The sequence below is a fragment of the Oncorhynchus mykiss genome, chromosome 27 (genome assembly GCF_057628025.1).
Source record: "Oncorhynchus mykiss isolate SJ-2025 chromosome 27, ASM5762802v1, whole genome shotgun sequence".
Classification (NCBI taxonomy): Eukaryota; Metazoa; Chordata; class Actinopteri; order Salmoniformes; family Salmonidae; genus Oncorhynchus; species Oncorhynchus mykiss.
Genome location: NC_143048.1, coordinates 47,975,903 through 47,998,783, shown reverse-complemented (window position 1 = coordinate 47,998,783; position 22,881 = coordinate 47,975,903). Strand labels below are relative to the sequence as shown.

The following is a 22,881-nucleotide window of genomic DNA, read 5'->3' as shown; positions in this document are numbered from 1 at the left end:
TTGATTTTAGATTCCGTCTCTCACAGTTGAAGTGTACCTATGATAAAAATTACAGACCTCTACATGCTTTGTAAGTAGGAAAACCTGTAAAATCGGCAGTGTATCAAATTCTCCCCACTGTACTTAAGTATCAAAGTAAAAGTATAAATCATTTCAAATTCATTATATTAAGCAAACCAGACAGCACCATTTTCTTGTTTTTGTTTGTATTTATACGGACAGCTAGAGGCACACTCCAAACTCAGACATTACAAACGAAGCATTTTGTGTTTAGTGAGTCCTCCAGATCAGAGGCAGTAGGGGTGACCAGGGATGTTCTCTGTTTAGTGAGTCCGCCAGATCAGAGGCAGTAGGGATGACCAGGGATGTTCTCTGTTTAGGGAGTCCTCCAGATCAGAGGCAGTAGGGATGACCAGGGATGTTCTCTGTTTAGGGAGTCCTCCAGATCAGAGTCAGTAGGGATGACCAGGGATGATCTCTGTTTAGTGAGTCCTCCAGATCAGAGGCAGTAGGGATGACCAGGGATGTTCTCTGTTCAGTGAGTCCGCCAGATCAGAGGCAGTAGGGATGACCAGGGATGTTCTCTGTTTAGTGAGTCCTCCAGATCAGAGGCAGTAGGGATGACCAGGGATGTTCTCTGTTTAGTGAGTCCTCCAGATCAGAGGCAGTAGGGATGACCAGGGATGTTCTCTGTTCAGTGAGTCCGCCAGATCAGAGGCAGTAGGGATGACCAGGGATGTTCTCTGTTTAGTGAGTCCTCCAGATCAGAGGCAGTAGGGTTGACCAGGGATGTTCTCTGTTTAGGGAGTCCTCCAGATCAGAGTCAGTAGGGACGACCAGGGATGATCTCTGTTTAGTGAGTCCTCCAGATCAGAGGCAGTAGGGACGACCAGGGATGTTCTCTGTTTAGTGAGTCCTCCAGATCAGAGGTAGTAGGGATGACCAGGGATGTTCTCTGTTTAGTGAGTCCTCCAGATCAGAGGTAGTAGGGATGACCAGGGATGTTCTCTGTTTAGTGAGTCCTCCAGATCAGAGGCAGTAGGGATGACCAGGGATGTTCTCTGTTCAGTGAGTCCTCCAGATCAGATGCAGTAGGGATGACCAGGGATGTTCTCTGTTCAGTGAGTCCGCCAGATCAGAGGCAGTAGGGATGACCAGGGATGTTCTCTGTTTAGTGAGTCCTCCAGATCAGAGGCAGTAGAGAGATGACCAGGGATGTTCTCTGTTTAGTGAGTCCTCCAGATCAGAGGTAGTAGGGATGACCAGGGATGTTCTCTGTTTAGTGAGTCCTCCAGATCAGAGGCAGTAGAGATGACCAGGGATGTTCTCTGTTTAGTGAGTCCTCCTGATCAGAGGCAGTAGGGATGACCAGGGATGTTCTCTGTTTAGTGAGTCCTCCAGATCAGAGGCAGTAGAGATGACCAGGGATGTTCTCTGTTTAGTGAGTCCTCCTGATCAGAGGCAGTAGGGATGACCAGGGATGTTCTCTGTTTAGTGAGTCCTCCAGATCAGAGGCAGTAGGGATGACCAGGGATGTTCTCTGTTCAGTGAGTCCGCCAGATCAGAGGCAGTAGGGATGACCAGGGATGTTCTCTGTTTAGTGAGTCCTCCAGATCAGAGGCAGTAGGGTTGACCAGGGATGTTCTCTGTTTAGGGAGTCCTCCAGATCAGAGTCAGTAGGGACGACCAGGGATGATCTCTGTTTAGTGAGTCCTCCAGATCAGAGGCAGTAGGGATGACCAGGGATGTTCTCTGTTTAGTGAGTCCTCCAGATCAGAGGTAGTAGGGATGACCAGGGATGTTCTCTGTTTAGTGAGTCCTCCAGATCAGAGGCAGTAGGGATGACCAGGGATGTTCTCTGTTCAGTGAGTCCTCCAGATCAGATGCAGTAGGGATGACCAGGGATGTTCTCTGTTCAGTGAGTCCGCCAGATCAGAGGCAGTAGGGATGACCAGGGATGTTCTCTGTTTAGTGAGTCCTCCAGATCAGAGGCAGTAGAGAGATGACCAGGGATGTTCTCTGTTTAGTGAGTCCTCCAGATCAGAGGTAGTAGGGATGACCAGGGATGTTCTCTGTTTAGTGAGTCCTCCAGATCAGAGGCAGTAGAGATGACCAGGGATGTTCTCTGTTTAGTGAGTCCTCCTGATCAGAGGCAGTAGGGATGACCAGGGATGTTCTCTGTTTAGTGAGTCCTCCAGATCAGAGGCAGTAGGGATGACCAGGGATGTTCTCTGTTTAGTGAGTCCTCCAGATCAGAGGCAGTAGAGAGATGACCAGGGATGTTCTCTGTTTAGTGAGTCCTCCAGATCAGAAGCAGTAGGGATGACCAGGGATGTTCTCTGTTTAGTGAGTCCTCCAGATCAGAGGCAGTAGGGATGACCAGGGATGTTCTCTGTTTAGTGAGTCCTCCAGATCAGAGGCAGTAGGGATGACCAGGGATGTTCTCTGTTTAGTGAGTCCTCCAGATCAGAGGCAGTAGGGATGACCAGGGATGTTCTCTGTTTAGTGAGTCCTCCAGATCAGAGGCAGTAGGGATGACCAGGGATGTTCTCTGTTTAGTGAGTCCTCCAGATCAGAGGCAGTAGGGACGACCAGGGATGTTCTCTGTTTAGTGAGTCCTCCAGATCAGAGGCAATAGGGATGACCAGGGATGTTCTCTGTTTAGTGAGTCCACCAGATCAGAGGCAGTAGGGATGACCAGGGATGTTCTCTGTTTAGTGAGTCCTCCAGATCAGAGGCAGTAGAGAGATGACCAGGGATGTTCTCTGTTTAGTGAGTCCTCCAGATCAGAGGCAGTAGAGAGATGACCAGGGATGTTCTCTGTTTAGTGAGTCGATACAGTAAGTGTGTGAATTGGACGGTCTTCCTGTCCTGCTAAGAATTCATAATGTAACGAGTACTTTTGTGTGTCATGGAAAATGTATGGCGTAAAAAGTACATTATTTTCATTAGGAATGTAGTGAAGTAAAAGTTATCAAAAATATAAATAGTAAAGTAGATACCCCCCCCCCCCCCCAAAAAAAAAACTCCTTAAGTAGTACTTTAAAGCATTTTTTTTACTTAAGTACTTAACACACACACACACACACACACAGGGACAAATGTCCACACCATAGGGGGGCAACAGACATTTAATAACTACAACCTGTATTAACACATTTTCATATAAATTCTGAGAACAAGCTAATACCTTGACGTGCCAACGAGCACGTTTGAGAAAGACATTTAACATTCACTATGGATGTGTTTGTAACAGAACTGCAACGAGGTACTCTGATACAGAGCCTTCAGAAAGTATCCAACATCCCTGGACTTTTCACACATTTTTGTTGTGAATTTAAAATTGATTAAATTGAGATGTTTTGAAACTGGTCTTAACACCTTAACACACTTTTGTCAAAGTGGAATTATGTTTTTATTTTATTTTTTATTATTTCAAACGAAATTAAATATAAAAAGCTAAAATGTATTGAGTCAATAAGTATTCAACCCCGTTGTTATGGCAAGGCTATACACAGAGCATTCTGGAAGTATTCAGACCCCTTCCCTTTTTCCACATTTTGTTACTTTACAGTCTTATTCTAAAATGGATTAAATAAATGTTTTTCCCTCATCAATCTACACACAATACCCCATAATGACATCACAATACCCCATAATGACATCACAATACCCCATAATGACATCACAATACCCCATAATGACATCACAATACCCCATAATGACATCACAATACCCCATAATGACAAAGTAAAAAACAGGTTTTTAGAAATGCTTGCAAATTTAACTGAAATATCACATTTACATAAGTACTCAGACACTTTACTCAGTACGTTGTTGAAGCACCTTTGGCAGCGATTTTATTTATTTATTTATTTATTTATTCACCTTTATTTAACCAGGTAGGCCAGTTGAGAACACCTTTATTTAACCAGGTAGGCTAGTTGAGAACACCTTTATTTAACCAGGTAGGCTAGTTGAGAACACCTTTATTTAACCAGGTAGGCCAGTTGAGAACACCTTTATTTAACCAGGTAGGCTAGTTGATAACACCTTTATTTAACCAGGTAGGCTAGTTGAGAACACCTTTATTTAACCAGGTAGGCCAGTTGAGAACACCTTTATTTAACCAGGTAGGCTAGTTGAGAACACCTTTATTTAACCAGGTAGGCTAGTTGAGAACACCTTTATTTAACCAGGTAGGCTAGTTGAGAACACCTTTATTTAACCAGGTAGGCCAGTTGAGAACACCTTTATTTAACCAGGTAGGCTAGTTGATAACACCTTTATTTAACCAGGTAGGCTAGTTGAGAACACCTTTATTTAACCAGGTAGGCCAGTTGAGAACACCTTTATTTAACCAGGTAGGCTAGTTGAGAACACCTTTATTTAACCAGGTAGGCTAGTTGAGAACACCTTTATTTAACCAGGTAGGCTAGTTGAGAACACCTTTATTTAACCAGGTAGGCCAGTTGAGAACACCTTTATTTAACCAGGTAGGCTAGTTGATAACACCTTTATTTAACCAGGTAGGCTAGTTGAGAACACCTTTATTTAACCAGGTAGGCTAGTTGAGAACACCTTTATTTAACCAGGTAGGCTAGTTGAGAACACCTTTATTTAACCAGGTAGGCCAGTTGAGAACACCTTTATTTAACCAGGTAGGCTAGTTGATAACACCTTTATTTAACCAGGTAGGCTAGTTGAGAACACCTTTATTTAACCAGGTAGGCTAGTTGAGAACACCTTTATTTAACCAGGTAGGCTAGTTGAGAACACCTTTATTTAACCAGGTAGGCTAGTTGAGAACACCTTTATTTAACCAGGTAGGCTAGTTGAGAACACCTTTATTTAACCAGGTAGGCTAGTTGAGAACACCTTTATTTAACCAGGTAGGCTAGTTGAGAACACCTTTATTTAACCAGGTAGGCTAGTTGAGAACACCTTTATTTAACCAGGTAGGCCAGTTGAGAACACCTTTATTTAACCAGGTAGGCTAGTTGAGAACACCTTTATTTAACCAGGTAGGCTAGTTGAGAACACCTTTATTTAACCATTTAGGCTAGTTGAGAACACCTTTATTTAACCAGGTAGGCTAGTTGAGAACACCTTTATTTAACCAGGTAGGCCAGTTGAGAACACCTTTATTTAACCAGGTAGGCCAGTTGAGAACACCTTTATTTAACCAGGTAGGCTAGTTGAGAACACCTTTATTTAACCAGGTAGGCTAGTTGAGAACACCTTTATTTAACCAGGTAGGCTAGTTGAGAACAAGTTCTCATTTACAATTGCGACCTGGCCAAGATAAAGCAAAGCAGTTCGACACAAACAACACAGAGTTACACATGGAGTAAAACAAACATACAGTCAATAATACAGTATAAAGTGGTGTTGGAGGGCCAGTAGGAGGCACTCTTTCCACTGGTCTAAAAAATATCCCAATGCCCCAGGGCAGTGATTGGGGACACTACCCTGTGTAGGGTGCCGTCTCTCGGATGGGACGTTAAACGGGTGTCCTGACTCTCTGAGGTCATTAAAGATCCCATGGCACTTATCGTAAGAGTAGGGGTGTTAACCACGGTGTCCTGGCTAAATTCCCAATCTGACCCTCAAACCATCATGGTCACCTAATAATCCCCAGTTTACAATTGGCTCATTCATCCCCCTTCCTCTCCCCTGAAACTATTCCCCAGGTCGTTGCTGCAAATGAGAACGTGTTCTCAGTCAACTTACCTGGTAAAATAACGGATAAATAAAAAAAATAAAAAATAAACAAGTCTATATACGATGTGAGCAAATGAGGTGAGATAAGGGAGGTAAAGGCAAAAAAAGGCCATGGTGGCAAAGTAAATACAATATAGCAAGTAAAACACTGGAATGGTGGATTTGCAGTGGAAGAATGTGCAAAGTAGAAATAAAAATAATGGGGTGCAAAGGAGCAAAATAAATAAATTAATTAAATACAGTAGGGAAAGAGGTAGTTGTTTGGGCTAAATTATAGGTGGGCTATGTACAGATGCTGTAATATGTGAGCTGCTCTGACAGTTGGTGCTTAAAGCTAGTGAGGGAGATAAGTGTTTCCAGTTTCAGCGATCTGGGGAAGGGTACCATTTTTTTTCAGCATTGAAGGTCCCTAAGCACACAATGGCCTCCAACATTCTCAAATGGAATAAGTTTGGAATCACCAAGACTCTTCCTAGAGCTGGCCGCCCGGCCAAAGTGAGCCCCCAAGAAGGGCCCTGACCAAGGCCCTTCTTGGGGGAGAAGGGCCTTGGTCAGGGAGGTGACGAAGAACCCGATGGGTTCCTCTGTGGAGTTCCTCTGTGGAGATGGGAGAACCTTCCAGAAGGACAACCATCTCTGCAGCACTCCACCAATCAGGCCTTCAAGGTAGAGTGGCCAGACAGAAGCCACTCCTCGGTAAAAGGCACATGACAGCCTGCTTGGAGTTTGCCAAAAGGCACCTAAAGACTTTCAGACCATCAGAAACAAGATTCTCTGGTCTGATGAAACCAAGATCGAACACTTTGGCCTGAATGCCAAGTGTCACATCTGGTTGTCTGTATTCTCATCCTCGGTTTACACAATTTCTAGCTGTAGACTAGTAATGTGTCTAAGATTTACTCGTATTCTGTAGTGAATCGATAGATCTCAGAGTCTAACGATTTCCAGCCGTGTAGCCAAAGCTCTACGTGGAATAGTCTTGTCCTTTGGTAGAGTTGTAGTTTAAACCACTTCACACACCAGCGCCACCCGGCATGTTCCGGTCTTAGAAATTCAACCATTTGCACCATTCAGCTCACGCTGGGGTTTGCTTAGTCTGATGTGAATTTCATCAGGAGTGGGTTTTATATGTAACATTAGAAAGGGGAAGGTTCCATGATGCCTAATGTGATGTCTGGGCTCACGGGGGGTGTGGCCACTGACTAGTTAATCTTTATATGAAAAATCCATACTCTCATTTAGAAGATTAATATCACATTACATCTTTTCACAAATAGTTTCATGTTTAATAACATACTTTTCACAATATTTAGGTGTACAGTAAACCTGACAGCTGGGATATGTCCCCTTTAAGAGATACAATTATGTCTGTTTCCTGTCCCTCATGATATCACCAAATGAAACGCACTCGTCATAACTGTCCCTTAAGTGTCCACAGACCATTCCCACATTCTCAAAAGGAGCAATAGTGTTTAATTCTCCCATTTTGGGGATTTAGGAGTTCGGCCAAGGGAAGTCCTTTGTTTTCTCTCTCCCTTTCTGCATGACCAGGGGGAGAGAGTCTCCGCCAGAAATTTATGACCGGAGATACTAAAACCTGGGTGTAGGAGAGAGTGAGAGAGGGGGGGATACCACGATCTACCCACAGAAAGGGCCACGTCATGACACAGGTGTGCCAAGCTTGTAGCGTCATACCTGAGAAGACTCGAGGCTGTAATCACTTCCAAAGGTGCTTCAACAAAGTACTGAGTAAAGGGTCTGAATACTTATGTAAATGTAATATTTCAATTCTAAAAACCTGTTTTCACTTTGTCATAATGGGGTATTGTGATGTCATTATGGGGTATTGTGATGTCATTATGGGGTATTGTGATGTCATTATGGGGTATTGTAATGTCATTATGGGGTATTGTGATGTCATTATGGGGTATTGTGATGTCATTATGGGGTATTGTGATGTCATTATGGGGTATTGTGATGTCATTATGGGGTATTGTGATGTCATTATGGGGTATTGTGATGTCATTATGGGGTATTGTGATGTCATTATGGGGTATTGTGATGTCATTATGGGGTATTGTGATGTCATTATGGGGTATTGTGATGTCATTATGGGGTATTGTGTGTAGATTTATGAGGGGGGATAAACGATGAAATACATTTTAGAATAAGGCTGTAACGTACGAGGCCAATGGTGACTTTAAAACAGTTACAGAGTTCAATGGCTGTGACAGGAGAAAACTGAGGATGGATCGACTACATTGTAGTTACTCCACAATACTAACCTAAATGACAGAGTTTAATGGCTGTGACAGGAGAACTGGATCGACAACATTGTAGTTACTCCACAATACTAACCTAAATGACAGAGTGAAAAGAAGGAAGCCTTTAAATAAAATATTAGTCTAAAGCATAAATATAATATTCCAAAACATGCATCCTATTTCCAACAAGGCATTAAAGTAATACTTCAAAAAATGTGGCAAAGAAATCAATTTACATACTGAATACAAAGTGCTCTGTTTGGCGTAAATCCAATACAACACATTATTGAGACCCACTCTCCATATTTTAATAGTGGTGGCTGCATCGTGTTATGGGTATGCTTGTAATCGTTCAGGACTGGGGAGTTTTTCAGGACAAAAAAGAAACGGAACGGAGATAAGCACAAATAAAATCCTAAAGGAAAACCTGGTTCAGTCTGCTTTCCACCAGGCACTGGGAGACGAATTCACCTTTCAACAGGACAATAAGCTAAATCACAAGGCCAAATCTACACGGGAGTTGTTTACCAAGGAGACACTGAATGTTCCTAAGTGGCCGAGTTACAGTTTTGACTTAAATCTTCTTGAAAATCTATGGCCAGACTTCAAAATGGTGGTCTAACAAACAACTTAACAGAGCTTGAAGAATTTAGAAAAGAATAATGGGTAAATATTGTACAATCCAGGTGTGAAAGCTCTTAGAGATTTACCCAGAAAGACTCACAGCTGGAATCGCTGCCAATGATGATTTTAACATGTATTGACTCAGGGGTGTGAATACTTATGTAAATGAGATATTTATGTATTTCATTTTAAAATAAATTTGCAAACATTTCGGAAACCATATTTTCACATTATCATGATGTGCTATTGTGTATAGATGGGTGAGAAAAAGAATCAGGCTGTAACCCAACTAAGTGTGGAATAAGTCAAGGGGTATGAATACTTTCTGAAGGCTCTGTACAAAGCTAAATATAAGTAATACTGAGGCCCTTCGTATCTGGAAACACAACATCAAAATGACAGTACAGTACTCTACACGCAGTACAGTCCTCTACACACAGTACAGTTCTCTACACAGCACAGTCCTCTACACACAGTACAGTCCTCTACACAGACACAGTCCTCTACACAGACACAGTCCTCTACACAGACACAGTCCTCTACACAGACACAGTCCTCTACACAGACACAGTCCTCTACACACAGTTCTCTACACAGTACAGTTCTCTACACACAGCACAGTCCTCTACACACAGTACAGTCCTCTACACACAGTACAGTCCTCTACACACAGTACAGTCCTCTACACACAGTACAGTCCTCTACACAGACACAGTCCTCTACACAGACACAGTCCTCTACACACAGTCCTCTACACACAGTACAGTACTCTACACACAGTACAGTACTCTACACACAGAACAGTCCTCTACACACAGCACAGTCCTCTACACACAGCACAGTCCTCTACACACAGTACAGTCCTCTACACACAGTACAGTCCTCTACACACAGTACAGTCCTCTACACACAGTACAGTCCTCTACACACAGCACAGTCCTCTACACACAGTCCTCTACACACAGTCCTCTACACACAGTACAGTCCTCTACACACAGTACAGTACTCTACACACAACACAGTCCTCTACACACATCACAGTCCTCTACACACAGCACAGTCCTCTACACACAGCACAGTCCTCTACACACAGTACAGTCCTCTACACACAGTACAGTCCTCTACACACAGTACAGTCCTCTACACACAGTACAGTCCTCTACACACAGTCCTCTACACACAGTCCTCTACACACAGTCCTCTACACACAGTACTCTACACATAGTACAGTACTCTACACACAGTACAGTCCTCTACACACAGTACAGTCCTCTACACACAGCACAGTCCTCTACACACAGCACAGTCCTCTACACACAGCACAGTCCTCTACACACAACACAGTCCTCTACACACAACACAGTCCTCTACACACATTACAGTCCTCTACACACAACACAGTCCTCTACACACAACACAGTCCTCTACACACAACACAGTCCTCTACACACAACACAGTCCTCTACACACAACACAGTCCTCTACACACATTACAGTCCTCTACACACAACACAGTCCTCTACACACAACACAGTCCTCTACACACATCACAGTCCTCTACACACATCACAGTCCTCTACACACATCACAGTCCTCTACACACAGTACAGTCCTCTACACACAGTACAGTCCTCTACACACAGCACAGCTTGACATTAAATAAAGCAAACTTAACACATCACTCAGCATTTAAACAGACAAAATGGAGATTTTGTTAACTTGCCAGTCTTGTCTGTGTAAACAGGATAATGAGGCGTGAGACTAAACATGAATTAGCCTATTTAGGTCAAACTAATGAACCATCTCAACATCAGCTCATCACGTCCCATCGCTACAGTATGTAAATATACATGAATATTTAAACATTTCACGTAAAATGACAGTCGAGACAAACCCAGCTGCTGTGAATCTACTGCAACCCAGAGCCTCTTTCCTTCACCTGCAACTACGAGACAAAAGCCCAGGTTCCATTTATAAAACACCTCTCTCTTAAATATGGCTTCGTCCCTCCAGCTCATCTCCCAAAATCTCTCCTGTTTACAACCAGGATGACAGCAGGGTCTGTACTGGACACTACATAGTGTTGTAGTGTGGCTGTACTGGATACTACATAGTGTTGTAGTGTGACTGTACTGGATACTACATAGTGTTGTAGTGTGACTGTACTGGGTACTACATAGTGTTGTAGTGTGACTGTACTGGATACTACATAGTGTTGTAGTGTGACTGTACTGGATACTACATAGTGTTGTAGTGTGACTGTACTGGATACTACATAGTGTTGTAGTGTGACTGTACTGGATACTACATAGTGTTGTAGTGTGACTGTACTGGATACTACATAGTGCTGTAGTGTGACTGTACTGGGTACTACATAGTGTTGTAGTGTGACTGTACTGGATACTACATAGTGTTGTAGTGTGACTGTACTGGATACTACATAGTGTTGTAGTGTGACTGTACTGGACACTACATAGTGTTGTAGTGTGGCTGTACTGGATACTACATAGTGTTGTAGTGTGACTGTACTGGATACTACATAGTGTTGTAGTGTGACTGTACTGGATACTACATAGTGTTGTAGTGTGACTGTACTGGATACTACATAGTGTTGTAGTGTGACTGTACTGGATACTACATAGTGCTGTAGTGTGACTGTACTGGGTACTACATAGTGTTGTAGTGTGACTGTACTGGATACTACATAGTGTTGTAGTGTGGCTGTACTGGATACTACATAGTGTTGTAGTGTGGCTGTACTGGATACTACATAGTGTTGTAGTGTGACTGTACTGGATACTACATAGTGCTGTAGTGTGACTGTACTGGGTACTACATAGTGTTGTAGTGTGACTGTACTGGATACTACATAGTGTTGTAGTGTGACTGTACTGGATACTACATAGTGTTGTAGTGTGGCTGTACTGGATACTACATAGTGTTGTAGTGTGACTGTACTGGATACTACATAGTGCTGTAGTGTGACTGTACTGGGTACTACATAGTGTTGTAGTGTGACTGTACTGGATACTACATAGTGTTGTAGTGTGACTGTACTGGATACTACATAGTGTTGTAGTGTGGCTGTCCTGGATACTACATAGTGTTGTAGTGTGGCTGGGCTGGATACTACATAGTGTTGTAGTGTGGCTGGGCTGGATACTACATAGTGTTGTAGTGTGGCTGTACTGGACACTACATAGTGTTGTAGTGTGGCTGTACTGGATACTACATAGTGTTGTAGTGTGACTGTACTGGATACTACATAGTGTTGTAGTGTGACTGTACTGGATACTACATAGTGTTGTAGTGTGACTGTACTGGATACTACATAGTGTTGTAGTGTGACTGTACTGGATACTACATAGTGTTGTAGTGTGACTGTACTGGACACTACATAGTGTTGTAGTGTGGCTGTACTGGATACTACATAGTGTTGTAGTGTGACTGTACTGGATACTACATAGTGTTGTAGTGTGACTGTACTGGATACTACATAGTGTTGTAGTGTGACTGTACTGGATACTACATAGTGTTGTAGTGTGACTGTACTGGATACTACATAGTGTTGTAGTGTGACTGTACTGGATACTACATAGTGTTGTAGTGTGACTACTGGATACTACATAGTGTTGTAGTGTGACTGTACTGGATACTACATAGTGTTGTAGTGTGACTGTACTGGACACTACATAGTGTTGTAGTGTGACTGTACTGGATACTACATAGTGTTGTAGTGTGACTACTGGATACTACATAGTGTTGTAGTGTGACTGTACTGGATACTACATAGTGTTGTAGTGTGACTGTACTGGATACTACATAGTGTTGTAGTGTGACTGTACTGGATACTACATAGTGTTGTAGTGTGACTGTACTGGATACTACATAGTGTTGTAGTGTGACTGTAGTGGATGTCATCTCCTGCACCAGACACTTCTTTCCAAACTGGGGAGGTTAGAGGTCATGGCACTGTCCTTACCAACCTCCTACACTCCGATCATGGTATCGTTCAGTGTGGTGGTTTCTTCTTTGAGGGACAGCTGTTGTCTCTGTCCGGTTGGTCGATGGTTGTTGTTACCATAGCGTCGGGGGTGGGGCTCGTGTCTAAGCAGGAAGAGGCGGCGCGCGGCGGCGCGGTACTTCCTGGACATGAGGTTGTAGAGGACAGGGTTGATGGAGGCGCTGAGGTAACAGAGGACCATGGAGCCTATGTTGAAGTCCTGGCTCAGTTTTGCCTCCTCGTAGTCATCCACCTGGGCAAACAGGCTACGGCCGATATGATAGGGCAGCCAACAGATCACAAACGCCAGGACTACCATCACTGGTGGGGGATGAGGGAGGAATGAGAGAAATGAAACATTAATTTAACCTTTATTTAACCTTTATTTAACTAGACAAGTCAGTTAAGAACAAATTCTTATTTACAATGACGGCCTACAGAAAGAGAGAGAAAGAAAGAGAAAGAGAGAGAAAGAAAGAGAAAGAGAGAAAGAGAGAGAGAGAAAGAAAGAGAGAGAAATAGAGAGAGAGAGACAAAGATGATAGTGGTAGGGTTTGAGCTATGCAACCAAGTGGTTCCATAATAAAAGGTAAAAGGGCCCAGAACTGATCCTTGTGGTACACCATACATATTTGAACTTGAAAGTGATGGGACGATTTGTCATTTATATGAAAAAAATGGATACCTGTGGACTTAAAAACTTAAACCGTGCCTGTCCACAGATTCCAACAAGAGTTTCCAATCTCTCTAAATATATGCATGTGATGGTCAGACATTTCACTGAGATTGAGGAGCACTAGAGGGATATAAACTACTTGACCTAAAGTGGACACCTACGTGTCAAACATCTCATTACAAAATCATGGGCATTAATATGGAGTTCGTCCCCCCTCCTTCCAGCTATAACAACCTCCACACTTCTGGGAAGGTTTTCCAGTAGATGTTGGAACATTACTGCTATAACAGCCTCCACTCTTCTGGGAAGGCTTTCCACTAGATGTTGGAACATTACTGCTATAACAGCCCCCACTCTTCTGGGAAGGCTTCCCCACTAGATGTTGGAACATTGCTGCTATAACAGCCTCCACTCTCCTGGGAAGGCTTCCCCACTAGATGTTGGAACATTGCTGCTATAACAGCCTCCACTCTTCTGGGAAGGCTTCCCCACTAGATGTTGGAACATTGCTGCTATAACAGCCTCCACTCTTCTGGGAAGGCTTTCCACTAGATGTTGGTACATTGCTGCTATAACAGCCTCCACTCTTCTGGGAAGGCTTTCCACTAGATGTTGGTACATTGCTGCTATAACAGCCTCCACTCTTCTGGGAAGGCTTCCCCACTAGATGTTGGAACATTGCTGCTATAACAGCCTCCACTCTTCTGGGAAGGCTTTCCACTAGATGTTGGTACATTGCTGCTATAACAGCCTCCACTCTTCTGGGAAGGCTTTCCACTAGATGTTGGAACGTTGCTGCGGTGCCTTGCTTCCATTCAGCCACAAGAACATCTAGAATGTCATTGTATGCTGTAGCGTTAAGATTTCCCTTCACTGGATCTAAGGAGCCCGAACCATGAAAAACAGCCCCAGACCATTATTCCTCCTCCACCAAACTTTACAGTTGGCACTATGCATTGGGACAGGTAGTGTTCTCCTGGCATCCACCAAACCCAGATAAGTCCTTCGGACTGCCAGATGATGAAGTGTGATTCATCACTCCAGAGAACACGTTTCCACTGCTCCAGAGCCTAATGGCGGCAAGCTTTACACCACTCCAGTCGATGCTTGGCATTGCTCATGGTGATCTTAGGCTTGTGTGCGGCTGCTCGGCCATGGAAACCCATTTCATGAAGCTCCCGACAAACAGTTGTTGTTCTGAAGTTGCTTCCAGAGCCAGTTTGGAACTCGGTAGTGAGAGTTGCAACTGAGGACAGCACTTTGCGGTCCCGTTCTGTGAGCTAGTGTGGTCTACCACTTCGTGGCTGAGTCATTATTGCTCTTAGACATTTCCATACTTTTGCATATACAGTGTATGAGCTATGTGACAGCGGCTGTCATGTTACCTATACTCTGTTGGAAAGGCGGTGAATTAGAGCAACAAGGTCATGAAAATCCCCATTATCTCTGAATAATGAGTCCCTTTGATGACAATCCAATTTGGGGACTGAAAAAGTTGGCGACATGGTATCTGCCGTGCACTGTGGTTGTCTAGCTAATTCATATAGAAGCAGACACAGTAAATATTGACAGGCTATTAAATGAACACACGTGATTCACGATTCCATTAGAACATGACAGGACTACAAATCAAGGACTACAAATCAAGTTGATTGGCTACGTAGGCGATCAATGGACATCATTTATTCTCCTAAAACAGGCTTTTAGAGTCATTATTAGGTCACACGCGGTCTTTCTCCTTGCCGTGAACTGTTAATACCATCAGGGTTTTGTTCTGACATTAAAAACGAACTTATACTACAGCATTGTTGAATGCTAATTTCTGATTGGCTTTAAGGGCATTCTAGAATGGACATTAAAACCAGTTATACCATGGTATTGTTGAATACTCGTTTCTGATTGGCTAGAAGGGCATTCTAGAATGGACATTAAAACCAGTTATACCATGGTATTGTTGAATACTCGCTTCTGATTGGCTTTAAGGGCATTCTAAGTGATAATGCCAGAGAAGGCGTGTTTGGAGGATATATTGGCACGGTTTGCTGGCCCACGACTTCGTCACAGCCATGCCAATATATCCTCCAAACATCGACTTCGAGGGCATTATCACTTTTATACAACGGGTTACCAACATATTAAAATAATGATTAATTAATCTATACTATTTCTTCATCCTTCCACGAGATATAGTCCCGACACAAATCTAGGGTTGCTACCGAGGCCGACTGGTCCTTCTTTCTATCAGTTCGGTTACAAGAAACACGACCCGGTTGTTAAGTCTTTTCTGTTCTGTTTCTATGGACCCAGTCGTTCGTTTTGAAATGTTCCATATTGCCATGCTGGTTGACTACGTTATTAACCGTCGCCTGCCAACTACGGTTCATTTACAGTCACGTTAAAACAGCGCAGCCAGAACAGCAAAGCAACCCGATATTTGTTTCAGGACTGTAATCTTGTGGAAGGATGAAATAATAGGAATAAATTCATCGAAATAAAGTTAATGGAAATATGTCCAGTATTGTATGAATATGTTGGTAATCCGTTGTATAAAAGTGATAATGCCCGAGATGTTTGGAGGATATATTAAGCATGGATGGGGGTGTTGTTAAACCAAAAACTATATCGAAATAAACCATGGTACATTTTCATAGTAGATTTAAAAGGCTATAGATGCATTGTTACTTGGTCTGTGTTTGAGCTGCTTTTGAAAGCAGAAGTCTAATAGAAAACATTATTGGCATGGTTGAATTATTATATTTTCATAATAACAAGTGTAACGGATGTGAAACGGCTAGCTTAGTTAGCGTGGGCGCTAAATAGCGTTTCAATCAGTGACGTCACTTGCTCTGAGACCTTGAAGTAGTGGTTCCCCCTTTGCTCTGCAAGGGCCGCGGCTTTTGTGGAGCGATGGGTAACGATGCTTCGAGGGTGACTGTTGATGTGTGCAGAAGGTCCCTGGTTCGCGCCCGGGTATGGGCGAGGGGACGGTTTAAATTTGTACTGTTAGGACGGATGGTTTGGTTAGATGAACTAAGAAGTCGGTTTGGTTACCACGGCAACTACCGTAGCGGTCTAGTCAACTTGCTAGCTACTTCAATGGTTGAACACATTTCTAGTAGCAAATGATGAACATATATCTCGTGTTATTAAATTATAGTCATGGTATAAAAAGAGATAATCAACCCGTGGCTTTTCTCTGGAAAATAATGCAGCTCCGCGGTCGGCCAGTTCCACTCCATCAAATCAACTCTAATGTATTTATATAGCCCTTCTTACATCAGCTGATATATCAAAGTGCTGTACAGAAACCCAGCCTAAAACCCCCCAAACAGCAAGCAATGCAGGTGTAGAAGCACGGCTGGTCAAATCCTTCCCCATTACTAGTTTAACCAGCTGTTTTCAGCAACTGCTATTCTTTTCATTCGGTTGTTTTACTAGCAACAAACTGTTTAGCTAGCTTCTAGCCTAGTGTTTAATATTCAAAGTGATCTCGTCCTAATGGACAGTGTTGACGAGATGGCACACTATGCCAGGATGAATTTAACGTCATCAGCTCATTGTTATGGATGTATCCAAATTAACGTCTCTAGAAAACAGCTTTAAAACGAATCCAAATGCAGCTACTTTGCTGTTATTCTGTCTGCAGAGGTCGTGGCTGTGTTGATCCCTGACATAATTACATGCTGGAAATAGAAAACTCTTTTCGACTTCTTGACGGACAGCGTATGCACTCTATGGAGACAGACTGTACACACACTATGGAGACAGACTGTACACACTATGGAGACGGACTGTACACACTATGGAGACGGACTGTACACACTATGGAGACGACTGTACACACTATGGAGACGGACTGTACACACTATGGAGACAGACTGTACACACACTATGGAGGCAGACTGTACACACACTATGGAGACAGACTGTACACACTATGGAGACGGACTGTACACACTATGGAGACGGACTGTACACACACTATGGAGACGGACTGTACACACTATGGAGACAGACTGTACACACTATGGAGACGGACTGTACACACTATGGAGACGGACTGTACACACTATGGAGACGGACTGTACACACACTATGGAGACGGACTGTACACACACTATGGAGACGGACTGTACACACTATGGAGACAGACTGTACACACACTATGGAGACGGACTGTACACACACTATGGAGACAGACTGTACACACTATGGAGACAGACTGTACACACTATGGAGACGGACTGTACACACTATGGAGACAGACTGTACACACTATGGAGACGGACTGTACACACACTATGGAGACAGACTGTACACACACTATGGAGACAGACTGTACACACTATGGAGACAGACTGTACACACTATGGAGACGGACTGTACACACTATGGAGACGGACTGTACACACTATGGAGACGGACTGTACACACTATGGAGACAGACTGTACACACTATGGAGACGGACTGTACACACTATGGAGACGGACTGTACACACACTATGGAGACAGACTGTACACACTATGGAGACAGACTGTACACACTATGGAGACAGACTGTACACACTATGGAGACGGACTGTACACACTATGGAGACAGACTGTACACACTATGGAGACGGACTGTACACACTATGGAGACGGACTGTACACACTATGGAGACGGACTGTACACACTATGGAGACAGACTGTACACACACTATGGAGACAGACTGTACACACTATGGAGACGGACTGTACACACTATGGAGACGGACTGTACACACTATGGAGACGGACTGTACACACTATGGAGACGGACTGTACACACTATGGAGACGGACTGTACACACTATGGAGACGGACTGTACACACTATGGAGACGGACTGTACACACTATGGAGACGGACTGTACACACTATGGAGACGGACTGTACACACTATGGAGACGGACTGTACACACACTATGGAGACAGACTGTACACACACTATGGAGACAGACTGTACACACTATGGAGACAGACTGTACACACTATGGAGACAGACTGTACACACTATGGAGACAGACTGTACACACTATGGAGACGGACTGTACACACTATGGAGACAGACTGTACACACACTATGGAGACGGACTGTACACACACTATGGAGTCGGACTGTACACACTATGGAGACAGACTGTACACACTATGGAGACAGACTGTACACACTATGGAGACAGACTGTACACACTATGGAGACAGACTGTACACACTATGGAGACAGACTGTACACACACTATGTAGACAGACTGTACACACACTATGGAGACGGACTGTACACACACTATGGAGACGGACTGTACACACTATGGAGACAGACTGTACACACTATGGAGACGGACTGTACACACTATGGAGACGGACTGTACACACTATGGAGACGGACTGTACACACTATGGAGACGGACTGTACACACACTATGGAGACAGACTGTACACACACTATGGAGACAGACTGTACACACTATGGAGACAGACTGTACACACTATGGAGACGGACTGTACACACTATGGAGACGGACTGTACACACTATGGAGACGGACTGTACACACTATGGAGACAGACTGTACACACTATGGAGACAGACTGTACACACTATGGAGACAGACTGTACACACTATGGAGACGGACTGTACACACACTATGGAGACGGACTGTACACACTATGGAGACGGACTGTACACACTATGGAGACGGACTGTACACACTATGGAGACGGACTGTACACACTATGGAGACGGACTGTACACACTATGGAGACGGACTGTACACACACTATGGAGACAGACTGTACACACACTATGGAGACAGACTGTACACACTATGGAGACAGACTGTACACACTATGGAGACGGACTGTACACACTATGGAGACGGACTGTACACACTATGGAGACGGACTGTACACACTATGGAGACAGACTGTACACACTATGGAGACAGACTGTACACACTATGGAGACAGACTGTACACACTATGGAGACGGACTGTACACACACTATGGAGACGGACTGTACACACTATGGAGACGGACTGTACACACTATGGAGACAGACTGTACACACTATGGAGACGGACTGTACACACTATGGAGACGGACTGTACACATTATGGAGACAGACTGTACACACTATGGAGACGGACTGTACACACTATGGAGACGGACTGTACACACACTATGGAGACGGACTGTACACACTATGGAGACGGACTGTACACACTATGGAGACAGACTGTACACACTATGGAGACGGACTGTACACACTATGGAGACGGACTGTACACACTATGGAGACGGACTGTACACACTATGGAGACGGACTGTACACACTATGGAGACGGACTGTACACACTATGGAGACGGACTGTACACACTATGGAGACAGACTGTACACACTATGGAGACAGACTGTACACACTATGGAGACGGACTGTACACACACTATGGAGACAGACTGTACACACTATGGAGACAGACTGTACACACACTATGGAGACAGACTGTACACACTATGGAGACGGACTGTACACACTATGGAGACGGACTGTACACACTATGGAGACAGACTGTACACACTATGGAGACAGACTGTACACACTATGGAGACGGACTGTACACACACTATGGAGACAGACTGTACACACTATGGAGACAGACTGTACACACTATGGAGACGGACTGTACACACTATGGAGACAGACTGTACACACTATGGAGACAGACTGTACACACTATGGAGACAGACTGTACACACTATGGAGACAGACTGTACACACTATGTAGACAGACTGTACACACTATGGAGACGGACTGTACACACTATGGAGACGGACCTAGAATTAATAGTATATTAAACCAAATGTAATATAAACTGTGATAATACTTATAACTGTAGTTAATATAATGTTTATTATAATAATAATTAATAAATAATTAATTCATAATAATAATAATAAATAATTAATTCATATAATGTTTAATGTATATGTTTCAAGTAGCATAATTTTCTCTTGTAGGCAAAGTCTTCAAAAACACTTGAAATGATGCCTATCCCCAGTACACTCACATTCTAGTATAAAAACAGAGGGTTATATCTTGACGGTCACTCACCCAGTATTTTGACGGTCTGTCTATGCGACCTCTTCCGGGCCATGGCGTTGGGACCCTGCAGGTCGTTCTTACTCTTCCACAGAGTCCGTCCAATGGAGCCGTACAGGAAAACCAGGCAGAACATGGGACAGAAGAAATACGTAGTGGAGACCCAGATCATTGTGTGCAGCTGCCCTGACCTGATGGCATAGTTGGTATGTTTACACTGTCTCGTACTGTAGTCCGGGTGTGTGTCGTTGTCATACTCCACACCTACCAGAAACAGCATGGGGGCAGCAGAGAGCAGAGCAAAAGTCCAGAGAGCCACAATGATGTACTGCACCCTGCGTTTGGTCACCACAACTTTAGCTCTGAGGGGGAAACAGATGGCCAGGTATCGCTCCATGCTGAGGGCGGTGATGTGGAGGATGGTGGCGTACGTACAGGCCTCATTGACGTAGTGAAACAGACGACACACCACCTCCCCAAACAACCAGGGGACGTACTTCCACAGACGGTAGAGGTCAAAGGGCAGGCAGAGGAAGATGAGGAGGTCGGACACAGCCATTGAGGACAGGTACAGGTTAGTGGTGGTCTTCATATCCTTGAAGCGCTAGGGGGAAGAAGAAGAACACGAATATTTAATTAATCCTTTCATCCTTAAAATTGCCGGTCCACTCCAGACCTGTCTGACATGTCGTCCTTCCCCCATTTCCTGGTTCTCTAACCCACTTCCTTACCTGGATGATGAGGATGGTCATGCTGTTTCCCAACACGCCGACCAGGAAGAGGAGGATACAGATGACGGTAACAGGGATGAGGGTGGAGGTGGGGAACAGAGAGCCTTCGTAGTGCGGGTCATCTATCTCCATGTTGTTCGCAGGCCGGGGGGGAGGGAGGAGCTCCGACTGGGGTCTGGACCACGGCATCAGGGCACCGGGAGAGACTGACTGGCTACAGGAGAGAGGAAAGGAGAGAGAGAGAGAGAGGGGGGAAAGGAGAGAGAGATAGAGAGGAAAGGAGAGAGAGAGAGGAAAGGAGGGAGAGAGAGAGGAAAGGAGAGAGAGAGAGAGGAAAGGAGAGAGAGAGAGAGAGAGGAAAGGAGAGAGAGAGAGAGAGAGAGGAAAGGAGAGAGAGAGAGGAAAGGAGAGAGAGAGGAAAGGAGAGAGAGAGAGAGAGGAAAGGAGAGAGAGAGGGAGAGAAAAGGAGGGAGAGAGAGGAAAGGAGGGAGAGAGAGGAAAGGAGAGAGAGAAAAGCGAGATGAGAGAGAGAGAGAGGACAAAAGAGAGAGAGAGGGAAGAGACAGGCAAAAAGACAGTCAGAGACAGACAAAGACAGACAGACAAGCAGCGAGACAGAGAGACAGGCAGAGAGAGAGACAGACAGTCAGAGACAGACAAAGACAGACAGACAAGCAGCGAGACAGAGAGACAAGCAGAGAGAGAGAGAGACATTCAGAGACAGACAAAGACAGACACGCAGAGAGAGAGACAAAGACAGACACGCAGAGAGAGAGACAGACAGACAAGCAGCGAGGCAGAGAGACAGGCAGAGAGAGAGAGACATGCAGAGAGACAGGCAGAGAGAGACAGTCAGAGACAGACAAAGACAGAGACAGACTCAGAGAGAGAGAGAGAGACATGTCTTCCTAAGGAACAGGTCTCTGTTGAAAAACATATATTTTTAAATCTCAGCATGATTGATCAATACATTATTAATATTAAAACTCACCGGCATTATAAATCAACAAGTAATGAAAATGTGAAGAGGCCAAACAGGGATAAGAAAACCAACGATGAGATAATCTTCTTTACCTCTGAAGTGAATCCTCTTGTGTGTTCTATACTCTCTGGTCCTTAGAGTGGCTTCTCTGTCCCTGGTGCCGTGTGTGTAGAAGGGGAGAGAGGAGGTCTGAATTGAATCCTCTTGTGTGTTCTATACTCTCTGGTCCTTAGAGTGGCTTCTCTGTCCCTGGTGCCGTGTGTGTAGAAGGGGAGAGAGGAGGTCTGAAGTGAATCCTCTTGTGTGTTCTATACTCTCTGGTCCTTAGAGTGGCTTCTCTGTCCCTGGTGCCGTGTGTGTAGAAGGGGAGAGAGGAGGTCTGAAGTGAATCCTCTTGTGTGTTCTACACTCTCTGGTCCTTAGAGTGGGTTCTCTGTCCCTGGTGCCGTGTGTGTAGAAGGGAGAGAGGTCTGAAGTGAATCCTCTTGTGTGTTCTACACTCTCTGGTCCTTAGAGTGGGTTCTCCTCTGTCCCTGGTGCCGTGTGTGTAGAAGGAAGAGAGGTCTGAAGTGAATCCTCTTGTGTGTTCTACACTCTCTGGTGCCGTGTGTGTAGAAGGGGAGAGAGGAGGTCTGAAGTGAATCCTCTTGTGTGTTCTATACTCTCTGGTCCTTAGAGTGGGTTCTCTGTCCCTGGTGCCGTGTGTGTAGAAGGGAGAGAGGAGGTCTGAAGAGGGATGGAGCTCGATCAC

The 22,881-nt window shown here is 44.3% G+C and overlaps 1 protein-coding gene across 1 annotated transcript; it reads right to left on the bottom strand.

The window, feature by feature from the left end:
- Positions 1 to 12,601: 12,601 nt before the first annotated feature.
- Positions 12,602 to 21,436, bottom strand: mlnr (motilin receptor). Its single transcript, XM_021588563.3, has 3 exons — positions 21,149 to 21,436; positions 20,430 to 21,021; positions 12,602 to 12,936 (listed from the first exon to the last, which is right to left on the bottom strand). Exons 1-3 carry the CDS (start codon positions 21,335 to 21,337, stop codon positions 12,602 to 12,604), a joined length of 1,116 nt encoding a protein of 371 aa, XP_021444238.3. The 5' UTR covers positions 21,338 to 21,436.
- Between the last annotated feature and the right edge of the window lie 1,445 nt (positions 21,437 to 22,881).

Bases quoted from the DNA above. Each gene is read 5' to 3' on its own strand.
- mlnr (XM_021588563.3), bottom strand. From the start codon at position 21,337: ATGCCGTGGTCCAGACCCCAGTCGGAGCTCCTCCCTCCCCCCCGGCCT. The intron at 21,022-21,148 runs GTAAGGAAGTGG...TCTTCCCCCTAG, and splicing joins TGACCATCCTCATCATCCAG to CGCTTCAAGGATATGAAGAC. The intron at 12,937-20,429 runs GTGAGTGACCGT...ATCCCCCACCAG, and splicing joins ACAGACCGTCAAAATACTGG to TGATGGTAGTCCTGGCGTTT.